A 23,383-nucleotide genomic window follows, 5' to 3' on the forward strand; every position below is an offset into this window, starting at 1 on the left:
ACTACATTTAGGCTTGCCACTGTTGTAATCTTAAGTAAAAATAAAAATTAAAAAAAAAAAATCAATCAGTTTTATGAGTGATTAATTCAGGGTGCTTATATTCAACAGAGGTGGTATTTGAAAGCCTCATTTCTCCATGTGAAGGTATCTTGCTTTATACCCGTAGCCATGCATACTAACAAAGCTTTTCTATTATCCTAGATTATTAGTTTGGGGTTTTTTTGTAAATTAAAACTACCTTTCAGGAAAATGAAGTAGAATTAAGAATAAAATAAAAAGGCAAGAGATTTGTTTGTGCACCATCCAAGCACCAGAACAGAAATCCAATGTCCCACCTAACTACACAAACATATTTTCCAAACAAGACGTTGCATTAGTCACTTGTAGAGTACTAAAAAAAAATAAAGTCACTTATTAGGACATCACCTCTTCCCCATCCCCCCATCAAATAAATTACTTCAATAGGAAAAGTCTTTAATCAGACAGCTAGGGGAAAACCTAATTTTCAAGACAGCATAACAATTATTTAAGGTAATGGACTTTACTTAGCATAGTAAAGAAAAACTGTTGTGAAGAATCTGAAGTATGGTAAAGCAACAGAAAAACTGAAGAACTGGGCTTCTTAGAACTTTAGGATAGAATTGAAGAAAATCTCAGTGTATTCTTATACAGAAAATACAAATATTGTTTGAGGTGAGTTTCTATCTAAGTAGCAATGTAGTTATACGTAGACAATATTATCTTATTATGGCAAAAACAGCACTAAAACCAGAATCACTACACTTTGTATCCAGAAGAGACAGAATGGATCATTCTGTTTCTAAAGATAAAATCTATGAAGCATAATCCAGGAAAACAGGTCCATAAGAAAGAATACACAAACAGAAAGATAAAGGTTCAACTTGCTACTTGTATTCTTGTAAGCTGCTCAATTATGAGACAGTAACGTTCTGAGAGGAAAGAGGTTTCATTTGCATTAGTCAACATTAATTCTTAAATATTTTTGAATCAGGTTTTCAGTTCTAGCTATTCAAGGCCAAAACCAAAAAAGCTTGTAGTTCTACTGCGTTTTGTATTTGTCCTTTGTAACTGTATAAAATCTCAAGTGACAGCTTTCCACTTTTTATCTAAATATTGGCATTTCCTGAAAATATAACAATGGGCATTAAAATCAATGCAAATGAATGAGATACAGTCCCAGTCTCTGTCATCAGGGAATCCAAATTTATGTAACTATGGCAACAAATACTGCATCATCAGAAAGGTAGTTCTTTCATAAGAACTCTTTTCAATAATGTAGTACAGATGATACCCATTAGATGTCTCCCTTGTTATTCATTTTAAAACAACAAAAAAAGAACAGGGCACTGGTTGGTAACATGCAAGTTACTAAATGAAGCTTTTGCAAAAATCTACACTAACATTGCTGCTTTCTCAAAAATTAGTATTTATAAGTGGGAAAAAAGGTGAATATCCTCCTTTATTCTGAAGATTCATAATTTCTGGAAGATGCGACTTTCAGCAATAACATTGCATGCAGCAAAATCTCAGCTAAAGACCTCTTATATTTCCATGGCCATACCAGTGTGCACTATGCACAGAACATACTTCACAACAAATTATCACTTATTAAAGATCAAGATCCAAAATCCTTACCAGAGGAACATAAGAAAAAAATGTAATCTTTCTGCTACTGTTACAAAATCATGGGATAAAATAGAGAAAGCATAATCTAAAAAATCCACAAGGGTCTTCTCCCTCACATACTAATAATTAGCAATTTCATTCCCAGATGGAAACACCCAGAAGGTGATAGACATGTTTCCTTAGCACTATCAAGGGGGTGATATAGAGGGGAGGGAGAAAGAAAAAAAAAATAGGATTCATAAGCTTTAAACCAAAGGCTCCTAGTATCAAAAAACATTTGTTGAGTTTCCTATAGTTTTGAAATTCCTCAAATTTGAATTTCCAGTCAGTTAATTCAATTTATTTACTAATACCTGCAACCAAGGCCTTCAGAATTTTTTTTTGTATATTCCTTCAGAACAGTGTGAAGACATACCTGTAAATAAACTTTTTTTGCACCAGGAATGTAATCCGCAATTCTGCCAAAGATCAATCTGCCAACTCCTGAGGTAATGCCCAGACACAGCAGAAGTACTTCTTCTGGCATGCTGTCACCAAATCTGTCTTTTACGTGACTTATCTGTTTGAAGAGAGCATTAAGAAGGTAAACTGGCTTTAGAATTAAAAGGAATATAAAACTTTAGAAAACTTGGGTTAAAGAGTCATCTGTGAATCTCAGACTTACAAATAAAGCTACAAATGGTCGACTAAGTTATTCTAAAATCTGTAAAAGCAGAGTAAGCTTTGCACTGGCTATATCAGTATTAAGTGCAATACAATAAAAGAGATCTGAAAACATGTTGTTGTTTTATTCACAATTAAGGAGATTAATCCAAGAAAACAAGTCTGCATCTAATACCAAGACAACTGAAGACAACCCAGAAACGTTCTCCCCCATCACATTTAGTTTACTAGTCACAGACTTAACATAACACAGCATCCACAAAGGGTGTCTAGAACTGGTTGCTTCAGGGGCTGAGGCACCCTGTCAGGTCTGAAGGTGCTGAATGATCAACCAGCATCACCACAGAACAGTTCTGAGCATTCAGACAGAGACACACAACACCAAACTTTACAGATAGCTCAAGGCAGGAACAAGAAGCAGAGGAACAGAGAGCTGGAGGCCTGACAGTAAGTAGGAGGCACTCATCCAGACTGCCTCATTCTGACATTCACCATCACCACAACCTCCAGGGGCAAGGAGGAAGAGGAACCAGTCACAGGGTCAAACACAACACCAAGCACTTCCAGGAGAGGGTGCAGCTACAACAGCAATGAATAGGGCAAACTGGAAGGAAGACTTACTGGCCACCTAAAGAACTAAAGCAACTGACCCATTGTCCTGGCAGAAGATCATCAACTACAATGTGATGAACTTCCAGTATCAGCAATTCCAGCCTTTCAACTCACATTAAAAAAAAAAAAAAAAAAAAAAAAAAAAAAAAAAAAAAGTGCTCCAGTGGGAGACTGGGGGGGGGAGGGTTCAGGGGACAGGGGGACTGTGCATGTTTAAATCAACCAGAAAGGCCAGCAGTTGCCCATAAGAAAGATTTTCTACTCAATCACTTTTTGAAATACACTTGGCAATATCAAATACGCCAAAGTGGGCATTAGAAGATGTAGAAATTGTTTGCATAGTCCTGCCATCTCTGTGCTCATAAATAGTGCCTAACAAGTAACTGCAGACTCATGGGTTTGAAACAGCAAACAGAGAACCTACTTTTAAGGAAAGAGGTAGAAAAATTATTTGAGAGATAAAGTGACCCCAGGCTGACAGAACTGGATAGCAAAAGCTGCAGACACATGTTGTGATATTAATTCTGATTATGTGATATCACTTTGAATTAGAGAAGCCTTATGCTCCCATCTATAAAATGGAAAAGCTCAGCGTTAGTACATGCTTCTAGAGGAAAATAGTCAAGATTCTTTCCTGGCATGAGTGTTAATACACCAGCAAAGCTTTTTTTTCCAACATGAACAGGATTTGCTGAGTGATGGTGATTTCTTTAAGTATAAAATCAGCTGGGTTTTGTTTACATGTCACAAAGCCTATTAACTCTAATATTAATTTGTCCAATATAATTGATTTTGTCAGAAAGGAAATAAAAAAATAAGGGTTAGTGGTTTTGTTTTGTTTTTAAAGAATAGCTTCTAACCTCAATTGAAAACAGATGCTTGCTCTATTTTTGAGGGCTTGTTGGTTTTTTTGCTCTGCTTTATAAGACACATTTGGGAACAGAATCTGATGAAATTTTTCTTCTGGAATGACATTTAAAAATAAAAGATAACCTGATCTATTTATTCCCTTTTTCTCAGAGGTGAGAAAGGGAAACGCTGACAGTTTTCCCACCCCTACCTTTATGCACCTGTCAACACCTGCTGGCCCAGCAAGAGAAGCCAAGGTTATTTTCTTTCCTTTTTATCACCTGTTCCAGTTCCACGGCTCTGCAGCCTCTGGTTTGTTTGATTAGCAGACCTGATACATCAACTCCCCAGCTGGCTTTTCAAGAGGTAAGATAAAGCTCTACATCTAGATAACTATTAACCAACCCTGCATCTGCAACTAAGTACCTGGGTTTCTCAAAGCAGCACTCCCAGGGGGGAAATGCTGTCCTCTCTTGATGAAGGAAAACACTGGATCCATCAACTCCTTAAGAAGGAAGATAACCACTACTTATCTTCTTAACTTAAAATACCTAAACTAGTTTTTACTTCTTTAGATTTCACTCCTCTCAAATGCACCATAAAGCTCCCAACTGGGTGCAAGGAGTGACTTTTTCCCCAGAAGGGTGGGCAGCAGGCAGCAGCACAGGGAGCTGCTTCAGGCTCCTTCTGTGGAGGTTTTCCAGACACAGGGGCACAAAGCCCTGAGCAAGCTGCTTTGATCTTAGAGGTGACCTTCTGATCCTTAGCTGCATATTCAATCTTCAGTGATACTGGCATTAAGCAAGCTGTAAGTAATAGCAGTATTATCAACCAAATGTCTGAAAATACAACTATTCAGTATTAACTCAGTACTGTAAGTGTACTCATTATGGACTTGGAGACATTTCTTGTAGTAATGAGTTAAATATATCTATTTATTTATGATGATATATCAAACTAAATTCAGATTTCCACAGATTTTTAACTCACAGAACTACCCAAAAATCTCATGATGGGTAATTACTTGTTAACTGCCTCAGGCAGCATCTCATGCATTAAGGCTTTTGTTATTGCAGAACTACACAGGCTGTAATTATATGACTCTTTAGGCATTATCTACAGCAGTAAAATATATTTTGCCTTTTTTTGCCTTTTCTCAGTAATGTAGCTAGCTCTTCACTCTCATTAGAGATGCATGCATGCTGGATTGCAGGTCTGATTTTTCCAAATGTAGTGAAGGTCTCTAATATTGCTTAAGCCAACGAGTACAAGATTTTTCCAAACTAGCATGGATTCTTTACTGTTTTAAAATAATCAGTTAGCTTTGTACAATGCAATTTTCCAAATAGACATAGACAGTAGACAATATAACTGCATCCCTGGAACCAGCATTTTACTTTATAGCCTTGCTCTCTGCCACCAGGGTAATGTATAGAAACACAAATCTTGTTTGCCTAAATTCTCATTACTTTTAGGATAAAACTAGAAGAAAGATTCCACTTGGTAGTAGCTGGAATAAAGATACACCTGTCTTGGCTAACTTCAATCAAGACCCTGATTTTCCAAAGATCTTTCATTTAATTCAGACAAATTTCAGCTATATCCACACCCTGAATACAAGACAGGGAGAGCAATCTGAGTACCGCTCCAGTTCTTTTTTTCAAACACAAAGAACCTGAATCTGAAAGAAGTGGTAACAAACTGGTAAGAAATAATTGTCAGCTGTTTTCCTCCTATGTATATTATGGTTTGGAAATTCCCACTCCAGTAAAGCTTTAGTAGGCTAAATGCAATGCAGTCTTTTCTCACCAAAAGAGATGGCCAACAGCAATATATAACCTAGAAAAAACTGAGCACATAAAACCCAGCTTTTTCAAGTCTTGATGCCAGTCTTAATATCTGACATTATCCTTACAATGGTCCTGAACGGCGAAAAAAACAAACAAAGAAACAAACAAAAAAACCCTGTACAGAGCACTCCTGGTACCATTTATAAGCAGGAGATACTACTCCTAATTGCTCCAAATCAACAGTTTTCTGAAAGAGCTGGGGGAGGTTCTTTTGGTTTTGATTTTGCCTTCCCAGACGGGAAAAGAAAAAGAACATTCTACACAAACAAACTTTTCATTATTCACGCTTTCCAAAAATGCATGAGTTTGGTAGAAATCCAGGCAAATCTGTGTTTCCTGGGATTGCAAAGTGGTGAGGCATGCCTGTAAGTAAAAAAGATGGAGCTTTGCACGAGGTGTCACATGAGTCTAAAACAACCTTACAGGCAAAATGATCAAAATGATCAGAGACCGCGTCTACCATCCTGCTCATAGTGTAGAATCTGACCTGAGGTATAAAATCTTGTAATGTCTTGGTTTTTTCAGTACTAATTTGCCCTCTTAGTCATGCAACAGTTTTAAATCCAGAATTCAAAATAAAATTCAGACTTGTATAATATGAGACAGCCATCAATCTAGGCATGGCAATACCTCCATAACCTATTAGTGTGATTATTTCTGTTATGGCCTTCAAAACCCCCTTCAGTATTATTAGAAGACACAATAGTCTTGTCATTCCATCACTCAAGTAATATTTTTCCCAAGCTGTAAGTGCAAGGAAGGCGAAAGAAAAAAAATGTAAGTCTAATAAGCAACAGACAAGACAAAAATGGAGTGGGTATATGTAAAAAAATTATGGTGGTGATCATCGTTAAGTCTGCAATTAGATTTTTAAAAACTCCCCAAACTAAAAGTTTAGGTTTATTTCACTTGGATCTCCTGAGAAAATAGCAGCCTTGCTAACAATGTGTGGATCTTTTCTGTACTGTTAATGCCATCACTCAGCTGTCTCCCTTCAATTAAGGCTCTGAGCAGGTGCTTGAACAAATGGACTCCTTCAAAGGCTTCCAGAAAAATATTAACTGTTGCCTTGATGATGATACATCAGCAACTTTGCAGTAAACTGTCCAGCAAAACTCCAAGTTTGAAAGGATGGGCTGAAAAACAGAGCTTAAAGTAACCCTGATTGTCGCACTCTTCATTCTCTAACCTAACAACTCACCACAAAAATAGGGAGCAAGGTGGGGAGGGGATCAGAGTAAGAAACTTGGTTGCCAGAGAACTGTATACTAGGCACAGGGTGAATCATTTAATGCAAATAAATTTCTGTTCCAGATTCCAAAGAAACTTTTACTGGCCAAAACTAGGAAACAAACCAGCATCTCCTGAATACCTAACACAGATCCATTTTTCAGGGAGTGCCATCATTCTGAGATGGATACAGTGGCATTTTTTAGTAATTAGGTGTCATCATAGGACAAGGGGTAATGGGTGTAAATTGGAGCATAGGAGGTTCAAGTTGAATATCAGAAAAAATTTTTTTACTGTAAGGGTGACGGAGCCCTGGAACAGGCTGCCCAGGGGGGTTGTGGAGTCTCCTTCACTGGAGACATTCAAAACCCGCCTGGACACGTTCCTAGGCGATGTACTCTAGGGGGCCCTGCTCTGGCAGGGGGGGTTGGACTAGATGATCTTTCGAGGTCCCTTCCAACCCCTAGGATTCTATGATTCTATGATCATATTGAAAGATGTTAATACAATAGTGCAAGAAAGCATGCTGGGGATGGACAAAAGCCTGAAGAATGGGGGACTACCCCTATACTGCAGCTAAGTAGTCAAGGTCTTTCCCTCTTCCACTGCACTTCATTGCTCAGGGGATTTTCAGGCCGTATTCCCCTGTAGTAGCTCCTGGAAGTGCAGAGACTGGATCCCATGGGTGTCACAAGAGACAGCACAAAGAAATAGGCAAAAGGATTCTGATGAATTGGAGTGGCTTCAGCAGGAGCCCCAGGACAGATGAGGCACACGTGTATCTGCAGAAGCTCACAGTGACTGAGAACAAAGATGAGAAATAACGCCAGGGATATGCAAGAACTGAAATGTTAACATACACATGGAGGACAGAGTTAAATTGTCAAATAACTTACACTTTTCAAGCATCTTTTAAAATCTATTCTTATTTGTGACTACAATCCACAGCTTAGTTTTAGTTCTATCCATTCCTTGTGGCCCTAAAGCAGTGTTTCCTGGGCCCATTTTACTCTCAAAACTCAACTAGGCACTGTGTCCAAAATAAGCTACTGTCAACAAGTCCCAGAGAGTTACAGTAAAAACATCTTAACTGAAATTTCCAGAGTGACAGCAGAAAAAGAAACAAAATCAGAACTATTCATAAACATCTACCAGGTAACCAGGTAACATCATAAGTTTGGGGGGGGAGAAAAACAAACCAAAGAAACCCAAACAAACAAACCCACCAAACAAAAACCCTGATTTCTATTACATGGTAGACAGCTAAAGAGGGAAGGACAGATCCAAGACATCTTGACCTTGGCCAGCATTTCGAAATTCTCTCAAACAAAACAATTCTTATAATCCAGACTGGAATACATGACTTAAGTGGAACAACTGTAAAGATGGATGTTTGAATGTTTGGAAAAGCTGTTCTTAATTAGCGATTCATTGCAAACCTGAATATGCCAAAGTCAGCTCCATAAAAACTTCCCCAAATCAACCACTATTTAACAGTTTCATTAGTGATATGGAAAGTGAAATAGAGAATACACTTAATAAATTTGCAAATCATACCAAATTGTATTGCAAGCACTGTAAAAAAAAAAAAAAAAAAAAAAGTCTGGAATTGCGAATTACCTTAGCAACCTGACACCTCAATCAATAATCTAACGTAAATTATTTTCCATAAAAATATGAGGTAAACAATTATTTTTTTTAACTACATGAAGTAAAAATCAGATGCATGAATACAAGATGGAAGAATGACCTGGCAACGGCTCTTTAGAAAGGGAACTGAAGGCTTAGCAGATTAAACTTGAGCATATTCTAATTATGTCATCATACTGTAGAAGTAACAGGATATATTAATTCATGACACAAAGTGACCTTCACATACTGCCCAGTATGAGTAAGGCCTCAGCTGAATTACTATGTCCCATTTTGGACACTACTCATTAAAGGCTTGGACCATGTGTACCGAGTCCAAAAGAAAGATGTGGCAATAAGCAGGAATTTGCTAAGCGTGACTTATGAAAAAATACTTTATTTTTTTAAAAGTCCCTTAGCAAACAGACAGGTAAATTGGATAAAGTACTGGGATAAATCCAGTCTTACTTTCTATTATGTATTAAATGATTTGATGAATGTCCTAGTGTAGTCACAAATACATAGTTATTGAGGGTAATAACTTGAAATAACTTGAAAACTTCTGCCGTACTCTTGATTAGAAATAACCTTAGGAGTAAAGAAAGCAATTTCCTGACATCATCACTTAAATTTTAGAAGCATAATGCAAACAATTATTTTCAATTCATTGTGGCATTTACTAATGTGATGAAGTGTTATCAGGTTGTAATTTATGTAATAAAACAGCATATTATATGCTAGGCTTTGATTTAAAAATTATGGAATATCAAAACTCTGGATTAAGGTACATCCTGTACAAATACCCAAAGAAACAAGAGAGTACTTCACTAGCCACTGATCATTAACATTGTATGCATTGGACTTATTAAAAAAATACTTTGGCTGCTTGTTGTAAACACAATTTAAGAGGGATTCTCAAAGCAGCTAATAGAAGTGAAGCAAATGAAGCCTAATACAGCAAGTTCTTTATAACTTTAAAAGCTATTAATATAATTTGATTTTGTTTAGCATAACAAAGTAAAATTTTAATGCAAACATTCTGCTACACATCCAGTTTACTCTTAACTTATAAAAACAAAGACATCTATTGTACTCTTCTGTCTAGTGATGATAACCTTGACTTCCAAACAAATAAGGTCAAAGTCAAACTTCATTAGTCTAAAATAATAGAACACAGGGAAGAGTAATGTAATAGACATAAGCCATTGGTCCAGAAATAAGTGTAAAAATACACCAGCAACTCCTTTTATTTTTTTAAAAGTAATAGCTATGGTCACTTAATTTAAATACCTAATTTCCTTCCTTGTTTTTGCATAAATACTACATAAATTTCACAGAGAGCATATATTTAGCTACTGAAAATTCAGTTCAACAAATCTGCTGAAGGTAAGCTTTCAGTTGACTAAATGGGACAAGTGGGACAAACTGTGTATTAACCAATTAAATGAAGTAATTAGTGGAAAAAAGGAAAGTGATAGCACCATTATAATACAAGCAAGACTATTATTAGCATATTGTAGTAGCTACAGTATTTACATATCAAGAGATAAGGTCTTCTCCCTGATTACCTTAAGATGTCTGGATTCCTAACCAATAGAAAAAAATTATTTGAGAAGCAGTTCGGAAGCCTGACCCTGATGCTCCAACTTCCTCTTTGAAGAAGCTTCTTATTCTTTGAGCCAGAAGATTTGGTCAGTCAAAATCAAGGTTTTACAGACAAGTGAAGTGAATACCCCTCAGACAGAAAAACATTTTGAAAGACAGCTATGAGACTGATTCAAGGTCTCTGGAATACGCCATCCTGAAAAACTGAGTAGGAGAGAACTCACTCTGCCCAGGTGGCCAAGAACAAAATGGCATCTGGGCCTGTATCAGGAACAGTGTGACAGGCAGGACCTGGGAAGTGATTTTACCCTTGCACTCAGCCTTGGTGGGAATGCACCTCAAGCACTGTGTGCAGTTTTGGGTACCACAGTATAGGAAAGACATCGAGGTGCTGGAGAGGGTGCAGAGAAGGGCAACTGGGCTGATTAGGGGTTTGGAGAACAGGTCTGGTGAGGAGAGATTGAAGGAGCTGGAGCTGTTCAGCCTGGAGAAGGTTGAGGGGAGACCTGATTGCTCTCTACAACTACCTGAAAGGAGGTTGTAGTGAGGTGGGTGTTGGCCTCTTCTCCCTATTGTCTAGCAATAGGGCAAGAGGAAACGTGTTCAAGTTGTGCATGGAGGTTCACATATTAGATATTAGGAAAAATTTGTTCACCAAAAGAGCGGTGAAGTATTGGAACAGGTTGCCCAGATATGTGGAGTCACCATCCCTGGGGGTGTTCAAAAAACAGGGAGATGTAGCACTCTGGGAAATGATTTAATGGGTATGGTGGTGTAGGACTGATGGTTGGACTCAATGATCTTGAAGGACTCAATGATCTTGAACCATGATGATTCTATGATTCTGCAACTCAGAGAGGAAAATGACAAAGAAACGTTGGAAGGTGGACAAAGAACAGAATGAATGTGTTTACTTGCATCAATGAAATTAGCCAGGAACCAAGAAGCTTTTCCAAAAGGATAGGTTTCCACTTTACAAAATACTGTTACCTCAAGTAAATTTTTCAACTCAGCAGCAGAATTAGCAATAAGACTACCAGACAAGATCGTACAACCCATTTGTATTAAAAGAAAGCACCTATTACAGTAGCCACTGCTACAATTTACAGACATGGAGACTGTATTGCTTACCTATCTTGAAGAGAATCATGATAAGCAAATAACTTGATGGAGTTAACTGGTTAATAAAATAGGGATTGATTCATCTACCTACTTGTTATAATGTTATTGTTGACTTCCTTACTCCACAGCAGAATTTGTACTGTTTTTATCAAGTCTCTCAGGATTATACTACTCAAACCACAGGATTTAGGTGAGTAAAACAAAAACATGGATTCTCAAACCTTAGAGCATTCTTAGAGCATTCATAACACTTTGATATCACACATCTACTTGTGGGAATGCTCATAATCACCTTAGCTTTGATAAAGCTGGGTGAAATGCCTGTCTCATTCTACTGGGAAACACAAAAGAAAACTCTTGCAAGAGAGTCAGTACTAGATGGAAGTCCCAAATACACTGTCAAATATCTACCAGATCAGGGCCCAGAGAAATTGCATCAAGTAGTCACACTTCCCTTTAATACACAGAGAGTTACAATCATAGTATGCTTCTCCAAAACCACCTCTCCCTTTCCCTAGGCAACATTTTGCTCCATAGTGATGACAAATTTAAACTAATCAGAAAAGAACCTGAAAAACAGTTCACACCTTGACAATTACTGGCAATCAAATGGGCTGAATAAGATTTAAAAAGCAAAGAGGGTTTCTATGCACCTCTTCTTGGAGTAAAAACTGGACCCAAGAGCTGGTCTGTGATTAGTTTTTTTGCTTTGTTTAAGAATAGCAAGAAAAACACATCAAATGTGATCACGGACTTCTGGGCACTTGTGGAGCTTGAAGAGTTTAGATCAGTTCAAGATGCTTAAATCATCCAAAGACAGGATGTCAAGTTTCCCTTTAAAACAGTGTTTTCAAACATTTTTTTAAAAGCCTCAAAACCAACACAACAAAAACAAAAACTCCAATTTAATCTGACTTTTACCTATGGTCCATTTACTATTAGAATACTTTGTATTATGCAAGATCACATTAACTAATGTGCTGTTAGAGACTGATCCAAAGGAAATCATAATGCAACTCAGATCTTTCAATCTGCATCGTTACATTGACCTGAGCAAGACTTATCTTTTGACACCATCTTATTTCTTTTACCTGTATATACCTTCCACCTAATTTTTGGAAGCTTTCATTTACTTTTACTTCTTTAAAAAAACCCAGAAAACATTAGTCTTATTCTTTTCAGTTTCTATTCTTTCCATACTTATGATTTTTTTTTTTTTTTTTTTTTTTTGATCCTCCAGTATTTATCTGGAAATCAGCTTAAATATGTTTTCAAAACAATTCAAGTGTGAAATAATTTCTCTTTTCCCACCAACACCCCCATGTCAAAAGTGGAAAATCTAGCTGAGAATAAACACTGCCAGGTCAACACTGAGGAACACTGGGAAAGAAATAGGTGCACAGGATAATTACAGAAGTGGATAAAGGGGGAAAATGTCACTAACCTGAGCAGTCAAACTGCAGCAGATGTTGAGATCTGAAGGGAGATAAATGCAAAGATTAGAAAAGCAAGTAAAGTATGGGGAGCCACTGAAGATTTGGGGGCTCAGAGGTATAGTTGCTTAATCATTACATGGGACCTCTAAAAAACCAGTGCCTTGTTAGTCTTCTGTTGGAGACAGGAACATGGTAGGTTAAGCAGATGAGAAAGGTAATAGTGCTAAGATTGGCAGCTATACCTACAGTTTTAACTTTTTTAGATTATCTACACTGCAGAGAAATATGTGTTTGACACTGTTATCTGTTAGTACTGGACATAATTTAAAAGGTACTATCCTATCATTCCAAAGCAGAGTAACAGCAGATTCTGGGAAACAGAAGATGTAGTAGACAAATGACCGATGTAGGGAACAGAAGAAATAAATAGGTTTTTTGAATAGTAGCAGATAAAAGCAAGTGAATGTAGTGATGAAGGCTGATGTCCTTCCAGTTTGGCTAAAAAAATCCAGACATATCAATTAGATATTAAACATTATTTTACACAACACTCTAAAAGGAGGAAATTTATGACATGATAAAAGTGGTTCAAAAAACAGAGACAGTACTTACCTTATAAGAACCAAGTTTCTTCAAAATGTGCTATATGTATATACTTTACTGTGGTTATGCATGTGTTCTATGCATTTAAGTTCAGAGATTTTTGGTTACTAGAGTCCACACAGTATACATCATACATTTCACCAGGCCTTGCACTCAGACATAAAGAAAAGCATTTATATCTGTGCTTCTACTTGTCTGCACTGTCAAAAATCCAGGGACATAGGACTTAAAGGTAGGAGAGAGATCTGAGATTAGGACTGTGCACACAGAATGCACGAACTGAAGAGCTTCACTTATTGCAATGTACATAACTCCTTTCTACTCTCAGTCCTTGAGCAGATGCATCTCCCACTGCAGAAAACAGAAAGCAACTACCACCATGTATGTGGAGATAACCACTCTTACAAGAACAACTGGAACACTGATTTCTCAAATGAGGAGTCAATCTAGACACATCACCTCTGCCAATAATTAGAGAACACAACTTGACAACACCTCTACAAGCCCTGCCTACTGTAACAAAAGCTACAGAAACAATTGTAAGCAATGTTATGGAAAATGACATGACCAGGGTTTTGCTGAGCAGAACGTCAGCTACTGCAGTAACATTCATCCTGACCATCCTATAGCTTGTCCAAATACAACAGCTTAGATCCACTTGGGGAAACTTGGGTGGTTTCTATACCCTTCATATTTTCCAATGTAATTCTGCTTAATGACCCAAAGCTTTTGCTAGGGGTGGGTGCAGTTTACAAGTGGAAAGCATCTGTATCCCAAGACAGATTCTACTGAGGAAGTGGTTTGAAAAAATGGCCAGGCACACACCATTTTTTCATATCTTACACATAAAGCACACAAACACAGAACACACGCACTCCACACAACTGCTGCTAACCAAAAATCTCTACATATGCAAATATGTACCCATCGTGGAATCTGAACATGGATAAGCATTGAAAGGAGAATTCAGCTTAAGTTAGAAAATTAAGATATGGACAACAAAGCAGGGTGAGAAATATGAAAATCTATTTTCCTGAGCTGTTCTGAGTTTTAAGAGTACAGTCAGTTTCATGGTAACTTTCACATTGCTTATTAAAGGGTAACTTTATATACATGCCTGTAACCATAACTAAACAACAAGCCTAATTTTCAAATAGATATAACCATTTTCTAAGAGTATGCCTTAGAAAGGTCAACTTTATCAATACACATTGTCATCACATTGTTGACCATTCAGTTATTTTAAAAGTAAAAAGTAATAAATATTTGCCCTATTTTGTTTAACTATTCAGTTGTTCAATTCAGTTTTTCATTCTCCACAGTGTCAAACACTAAGACAGGACTTATCATTAGCAAGAGGCATTTAATAAAATAATTGCTAAACCAAACCACGTCTTTCTTTGAAACTGAATTAATGGAGGCATTGTCAATATCCCTAGACAAATTACTACACGACTGACACATTCCACAGAAAGAGTTAAGATTATATCCTCAGTCCCACCAGTATTCCTTAAAGTGGCTGAATATTGCTATATCAGCTCAATACTGGGCCACTTTTTTCGTAAATGTGTCACAATAAACATAGTCCTAAACTCAACAATGAAGCTCTAGTAACTGCTTAGAAAAGACTAAACAGTGAAAAGATCCAGTTTAATCACTATTTCTTGTCACACTCCAAAGCAAAGCACAAAAATCAACAGTGTATCTTTTAAACTGCCTAATGTATGACCTTGTATCAAGTTTTAACACCACTCACCTAATGAGCTCATAAAAAATTCAGTATCACACAGCCTTAATAAGTACGTACTTTTTTAAAGGATAAAAGAGAACGGCACTAAACACTTAGCATTAGACTGTGATCCCTGAAAAACATAAATTCTGTTTATTATTTATTAGCAGAACAATCACAGAAAAAGAAGTAGCGCAGACACTAGGTATTACTTTCTTTCAAATGTACTTAATATTTAAATATACTTATTTCCATGTGAGATAATTCTGATTTAAAACAACTTGGAGGAATGCTTTGTATTATTCCAACAGATTGTTGTTGTGGACTCACAATTTAAACCTGAATGTACTAAGGTTTATTTTGCTATCTGCCTGTTTTAGAGAGAGACATCAAAAGAAAAAGCTCCCAATCACTGCTGTTTAGACTGGTTTTAAAATTGAGAGGAATAACATTATTTTCATTTACTAATGCTATGAATTACCAGTTTGCTACTCAACAATGTGAATTAATGCTAAAGTATATAATAAAATTAAGTCAAAACCTATTTGTAGTGTTTCTCCCAACACAACTCCCCAAAAATCATACGGAATGGAACAACTAGTAACAGAATTTGACACCTATTAAACTGGGATAATAAAAGCTCTCCCTTTTTAGTTGTCCCCTAGAAGAACTAAAAGGAATACAATGCCTATTTCACATGCAGCTGATATCTACCAGTTAGGGACTGGTAATTCTTACCAGCTCCTTGATATGAATCTTATCTTGCATGCCATATAATTGGTTTGCTGATTTGTTTAATTTTAGTTAGAGCCTAATTCACAAGTAGGTTATTTTCTCTGGTTTTAACAGCTTTTACTCTACCAAACACAGTGCAGACAGTTAATGCCAAGACCTGACCAATACTATTATTCCAAAGCCCAGAATAAGATTTCTTTCTTACTGCAAGTAAGAAAAGCTGCCATTTGTCCAAGTATGAGATCCTTTTTCCAGTATTGCTACAACTTCAAAATGCAACATAGAATGGAACAACAGTAATTTTCCTTTCCAAAAGCTGAGGAAAGTTATCTCTGGTTTGGTAGATGTACCAGCAAAAGTTGTGGGGTTTTTTCCTTATAGCCTTTCATTTGTCTGTAAGTACATACTTACACATACTTAGGGAAAGACAAAAATGTGTTTATCAAAAGCAGACAAAACTAGGACAAAAACAGTACAGAGTTATCTGCTGCTGTTGACCTATCTGTGTTGAAGGGCAGAATCCATGTTGTTCCTTCATAAGTGCTGGTGTTTTCACTTTCCTAAATACAGCACCAAAGAGAATTTGAGGTTTTAAACAGTCCCCCCAGCATACATCATTGCCCACCAGCAAATAATGCTATTGTTCCTCACTTACTCATGTTTTCAAAAACATAAGTAACTCTTAATTAAAAATATTTTCCCTCCTTCTGAAAAATATTAAAATTCAGTAGAAGGGATGATTACTTGGTTCTAAAAGAAAACTTGAATTCTCCAATGAGTTTAGGTTTATGTAGAAAAATAATTACAGAAAAGATGGGTGTAACAGAAAGAACATTTGATTCTTTAAGACCCAAGGAGTAAGCTTGTTAGTCCTACAACTGCATCCTCCAACCAAGTGACTCGAATTCCTGTTTTCTGCCACAAAAATTTCTGCTTCTAAGGGTACATCTGTTCTTGGTAATCACATACAAAATAATTACAACCTAGTCTTCAGTATATGACCTGCAGGTATTAAAGTCTTCTTATTCTGATCACATACCCAGACTGAACATTAGAAAAAAATCTTAGACATTTTGGAAGTGAAAATACTACTTAGGAAATTCAAATTTTAATTTTCCACTTCAACATTAGTAAACCTAAGGATTATTTTATTAAACTATTTGTATGTCAAGATTTCTGCAAGATTAGGGAGCATTTACCTATTACTTAATGGACCACTCACATAAGCAAATCGAAATATTATATTGATGGTACCTACGTAGTTTCTTATCAATCTAAATAAACACGAGACATTTTATTCTAGTTCTTACTGTTTCTTACCATACCTACCATATTCAAGAATAAAAGTTTGTTTTAGGCTTTAAACTTTAGGCTAGTATTTCATAGCATGGTCAAGAGTCCCAGGGAACATAAGTACTCCAGCCCTACATGTATTCTTTGTGTACATTGAGAAGTGCCTAAGTTAATTTTTGGATAGAGCTCTTAATCAAAAATACTCAGATGTTTTAAAAGATTAAAGAAAAAATTCAAGCTATTTTCCATTTAATAATGCTATCTGCAAAGCCAAGAATGTAAGCTAAGCTTCTTGTTTAGAATAGTTTTACTTAAAAGTAGTAGGAGCTTACTGCACATTGTTTAAGATTTTCTTCTTTGGTTTACAGGAATATTTAGAGACAAGTAAATTAAAACAATAACTTGTGGGCTTCATGAGGGAGTTTTGATAATAAAACTTATCAGTGAAGAGTTTCCAAGGACTTGTGAAGCTTTCCCTCTCAAAAGTGGCATAGAAAGAGAGCTGACTACCACTGAAGAGTCTATGTTATAAAAATTAAGCTTCAGGGTTCCTCTAAATCTCTGTGGGAAAAAAAAAGCTAGAATACTAATCTCTTACTATAGTTTTGACATGATATTTAAAATATTAGGTTCTAAGTGTACTTTGGAATAGTTTTTATAGTGTTATCAAACATTATATTAGAAACAGCCTCGATCAAGTTGTTTTCAAGTACTGGAGATATATTTCGCAACCAGAATTTGTGCCAATCTGATATAAGGGGGGGGAAAAAAGCACTCAACAGGAGTGAAAGCACACTCTAAAAAAGAAAAATATATATAGAAAAAGAAAAAGGATTTTATCCTCTAGAAGTCAACTAGCAGCTTTAGCCCAATCCAGAAACAAGAAGCAATCACACAAGTGTCTTGGTAAATTTAAATTACAAGCTTTTTGTTAACTAAATATATTTTAGAGGGTCTGTGACTGCACAGTGCTGATGATCATTACTTCCAGTCTATCCAATAACTTTCTCCAGAACACTTATCTTCTACTCCTCTGAGCAGTTTTCTTTCAAAACATGTTTACAAAAGTTATGTGGAAATAGCAAAAGATGTCACAATAGCCTCACATCCAATTGTATAGTCCTTTGAAATCATCTAATTAGATCTGCATGATTAAATACCTAAGTAACAAGAAAGAGTCATGAATAAAAGCCCATTCATGGCTGCTCAGAAAAAAAACCAGTACCCACCACAACGTAATTTTTTAAATAAATACATGATTCAGAAATCTAACCAATGTATTACCAGTAGCAGTAGTATAACTAATATCACTTGCTATATTACATACAAACCCATGGGCTTTTAAGGAGTTGAAGATTTCTGACAGATTTTCAAGATATTTATTATCATGGATCTTACTGTTCTATCACGAATAAATAATAAATGTGATCCTTTTGTTTTCATAGTGGGTACTAGTTCTACTAGTCCATGCTTTATCAAGTGCTCTTGAGTATGGGGATGTGTTACAGTCTGAATACATATACAGACTGAATACAGTCATCCCATTGCAGGTTGTGGGCTTTTTTTGTTCCCCTTTCCCTTTTAAGCCTTTCAGTTTACATGTTCAATTTAGACAGCACTAGCAGGTACCCATTGAGAACATAATTCACAATTTAAGTAAGCAGCACAATGAATGCCAGCCAGATATTTCATGTAATGCCTCTTTCATTTGCATTAATATTTCTCAGGTTAACACTATATTACACAAAAAAATTCTTCTAGGAAACAACGTTAGCACATTTATAAGAAAAAGCCAATTCACAGCTTCCCCACCATTACAAGCTAAAGTTTTATCAGTTACTGTAGTTACTGCAACGAAAACAACTGAACTGGCAGCTAGGAGCACCAGACAAGATCAGTTATATTAGTGCTTTTAATAAACCTGGAGAATGGTCAGTAAAATATACCCTAAAAAGGCACATTTTAACAAACATACCTCAATTTAAAGGAACAAAATTTAGACATTTTAACTATTTTCTGTTATTTACTCCTTCCACTATTCCTCTGAAATTCATAGTTGGCAGTTCATGCACATGAGTATCAAAGTAAATAATTCTCTCTGTAACAGTACAGAATACTTTTCAATGTCTTCTTTCACAGTTAAGGCATTCTAAACTTTAGAGTCTAAATTCAGAACAAGGAAATAAATTTTTAACTGTCTCAAGTAATAGTTCTGATTAGAGCACTGGAATATCTTTTAATCACAGACAACATAAAGAATTTTGTGTTTCTCCCCAACACTACTTGCACTTTAAATTCTACTTCCTATTGCCAACCATTTTCTTAGTCCATAACACAAACAGAAATAGCTATAGCTTTAAATACATCATATATATGTAAGAAATGTGCACTTGCCAAGTGAACATAAGGCACAAAATATCCAAAAAGTGCAGCTGGGATCCCAACAGCCCAGATTCGGTAACTGAGAACTTTGAAAACGGAGAAATTGAAAATCTTTTTTTCGGGGGGAAATCTGAACTTTCCCTTCTTTCCTCCCTCCTTGTCTTTGGCATTGGAAATGAGAGGTTTGTACGTAAAGCCAGCCAGGAACAGGATAAACATAAGGATGCACAGGACCCGCAAGGTGTTGTAGAGGCCGACGGAATTGATGGAAAATCTCAGGAGGAAGGGCAGTGACACGGTGAACAAGCTGCTGCCTGCAGTGACAATGCCATTCACCAGCCCCAGGCGTTTCTTGAAATAGTGCCCCAGAATGACCAAGGATGGCTGGTAAGCAAACGAGCAGCCACAGGCAAATAAGATTCCATAGGTGAAGTAGAGAGGTTCAATGGTACTGCATCAAAAGGAAAAGGAAAAAAAAAATATTAGTGGTACTTAAGCACTATGTTCACATTCACCTACCATTTGCAACACGGTTTTACAATGAATTGGCATTGTATAAACTGAGTGAGTTAAGAGTTTGTACTTAATTCTAGCTGATATACTCTGTGTCAGCTTAGTTGAGCAATTATTCTATTTTCTTACACTGAAGAGTTCATAGAATTTGTTGAACAGGTGAAAATTCAAACTATACTTAACATATAATTACACTAAATAGTCGGCTGAAAGAAAGTTTTAAAAATCATTCTCAGGATGAACTCAGCAAATATAAGTTTAATCATTGCTGGGCTTTGAGGTGTTTGTTCCTTTTCCAAATAAAATTATGCTGTTTTCATTTACACATTTTTTCCCTGTGCTATCAGTTCAAATGTAATACTGAACATTCCACATGAACCCAGAAAGGTCAAGTATTTACAGTTTATTAGGAAAATACAATACCTACAGTAGTGAACATTATTAATGTTTATATTATTAATAATGAAAAAAAATAATTAACAGAAGACTGATACCCTGAACTCTGGCTTTATGTATTATTGTGAAAAAGAATATCTGTGTAACATAATATTGTTGCTTTCCACATCAAACTAACAGTTTCTAAAACTGATTATACCCAAGGTAAGCCAGCAGAAAAAAAACATAAGGGGGAAAGACTAATTACCTTTATCAGTGGAAAATATCCAAGAAAAATAAACAGAATTTGTAAAGTGAGAGGAGGAACGTAACAGAGTAAGTAAAAACTTCTGCATCCATCTGCAGATGGAAAGAGTACAACATGATATATAGTGAAATATTTTCCTGCACTACAAATGCTTTTACATCTTAGCTTAAGAGATAAAATTTATACTAAGAAATCAGTAGGTAACAACAGCAGTAAATCATATTTACATTTCTCTGCTGTACAGTATTTTAATTGTAGAACAATGACTTTTATAGCTGAGCTATCCTCCCTCAATTAACTGATAACATCATAGGCATAAATCATTTCAGCATAAGTGACATAATAGAACACCAAGAAGACTCACTAGGAAGGAATGTACTCTACCAAGAATTTACCTCTACTCTGAAAGTGCTCGTAAAATTCTAAAACTAAATCCAAATAAGCTGAAATATTTTTAAAGCGTTTAGAAATGTACTTCTTTTTGCATGACTCTTCTGTGCCCATTTTTCCATTGGATATCACATTTCCTTTATCAAGAGATGACATTTATAATAATGATGCTATTTTAGTCTTCGTCACTTGACACAAAATTGGGAAGGAAGAAGCAAGAAACTTTTCCAAGATGCATTCTTCTAGTTCTACTTCACATGTGGTAACAAGCCTTTTAAAATATCAGGAAGTGGGTTTTTCCGTTTGTTTCCTTTAATAAAATGAATTAAGCAAAATATTTGCACTTGGATTAGCAAAAAAATATAAAATTTTAAAAATCAGATACTTGCTCAAGTAACAAGAGAGTAAGTCTTTTTCACAAAAATGTGTTATTCCTGTATTAAATATAAACTCTACCTAAGACAGACATTTATCTTGTGTTCCTGTGAATCTGTCAGTATGTTTGCTCATCAGGGAACTGATGCCCAAACTAGACACATTAGCTGAGGAGCAGTGCCACACAGCACAGGTATTCATCCATCCAGGTCAAGATCACAGACAGCTCACATCTGTTTGGTTCAACAGAAAACAATTTTCAAAAGCCTGTTTGTATAGCTGCATTTTCATTTACCTAGGATACTCTTCTGTACAGATAGATTTTAATTTAGGTAGGATACCCTTCTGAATTTTGTTTTCAGGTTGTTCTTGTACAGACTCTGCTAAGGGTGGAAAAAAAGCATACTGAGATAGAGATAACTGGCTTATTTTCCTGCTATTTCTTACCCTGTCTTCACTAACCAGTTTCTACTAGATTACTTGAATAAATGAGGAAATTTCCCTTTTCCTCATCTTCTACACTGTGCATGTGCAATAAATCATCCATTCTTGAACTTCTTAGGATTTATTCTGTAAAAGTTACAGAAATGTACAGTTAAGTACCATCTGGAAAAAATACTTCATTAGTGTTCAGGCTTTTTCAATAATGCAAGTAAGAACACAAATATTATTAACAAAGCAAATAATCCTAACATATATGTCATTATACCAAGGTTTTTACTCTTTTGGTGTTTGTCAATTGGACCAGTAAGAGTAGAAGAAAATATCAAATTTGCAACCTTAATATCTTCGAGGCCCTACATTTATCAACATTTAAACAATGCTTTAATACCAAATGGGGGGAAACAAGTAGAAGAGACAAAATTAATGTTTATGTACCTGTTAAAACAGCATACAGAGAAAGTATGCAAGAGGCTTATCCAGAACAATGCTGATGATACACATTTACACAGTGGTTCTTCTTTAATAAGGAGAGCTCTTATGATGTTACACTGTATTTTCCAAATTACTTTTGAACTTGAAAGTACCACTTGGAACTTCCACAAGTCATAGTTTGAAAGATAAAACCAAATAAAACAAGGTTCCTACTCTAACAGATAATATAAAGTAGTACTGCTTACTCATTCATATTTTGCTGATGGGTTTGTGTAAAAGCAATAAAATACTCTGGAAGTAAAGAAAGTAACTTTTTACCTTACAAAAGAACTTGAAAGGAGTCCAACAAATCCTACTGCAGCTCCAGTGACAGCTACTTTTCGACAGCCAAACAGGTCTGTGAATATGCTGACTACTGGGGAACAGAAGAAGACCATTCCCATAGAAAGTGAGCTGACCCACGCTGCAGAACAGAAAGAGATAACATTTCAGAAGACCAAGTGATTACAACTTTCTGCTAGCATTTGATTTAGTTCAGCCACATAAAATCATAGGTAGGAGTAAAACAATTGGGTTACTAATTTTAAAATATTCAAATATATTTAAAAATATATTTACTTAACATGGTAGAAATTAAAAAGCCTGAGCAATTTATGCAATCAACTAACATAGACTTCATCAGCTCAGCTACAAGTAGCTACAGAACAGCTCACGTAGCTACAGAAATTATTACTTTTCTTTTCCTTTCTTCTTTCCTAAAGGCTTATTTAGATAAAATAATTGTGATTCGGTGACAGAGGCAATTAAAATTGCCTGAAAAAATATATAACCAACAGACCCAGTGAACAATATTTGCAAGTATATCTATCAAGATCACAACTTAGAAATAGTGTTGTTAAAGCTCCAGTAAGCCCTATAAATTGATAAAGACCCCATTGTGTAAGGCACTGAAGAAAATAAAGCAAAACAAAAAAGCTAGCAAAAAAACTGTTTCTTCACAGAGTTTACAATGTAAATGGCAGACAAAAGAGAACAGATGGTTAGAGAAAAACAGAAATTAGAACAAAAGAAACCCTTTATTCCAGGGCAAAATTTATCGAGATGAAGCATGACATAACAGCCTGGGGCTAGGGTGGAGGGGATGATATTGGGGTTTTTGAGCATGCAATAGAGTTTTTCAATGCACAGTTTAAAGAAGGAT

At 35.9% G+C, this 23,383-nt stretch overlaps 1 protein-coding gene across 1 annotated transcript in view; it reads right to left on the reverse strand.

Moving 5' to 3' along the window:
• Positions 1–23,383, reverse strand: part of SLC16A10 (solute carrier family 16 member 10) — a 70,579-nt gene that overhangs the window by 7,170 nt on the left and 40,026 nt on the right. The window contains exons 2-4 of the mRNA XM_071741160.1: positions 22,501–22,645; positions 19,398–19,836; positions 2,063–2,206 (exon numbers count right to left, since the gene is read on the reverse strand). Of these exons, the coding sequence (XP_071597261.1) occupies positions 2,063–2,206; positions 19,398–19,836; positions 22,501–22,645 (728 nt within the window). The remainder of the gene's footprint in view (positions 1–2,062; positions 2,207–19,397; positions 19,837–22,500; positions 22,646–23,383) is intronic.

This window comes from Heliangelus exortis, chromosome 3, assembly GCF_036169615.1.
Source record: "Heliangelus exortis chromosome 3, bHelExo1.hap1, whole genome shotgun sequence".
Classification (NCBI taxonomy): Eukaryota; Metazoa; Chordata; class Aves; order Apodiformes; family Trochilidae; genus Heliangelus; species Heliangelus exortis.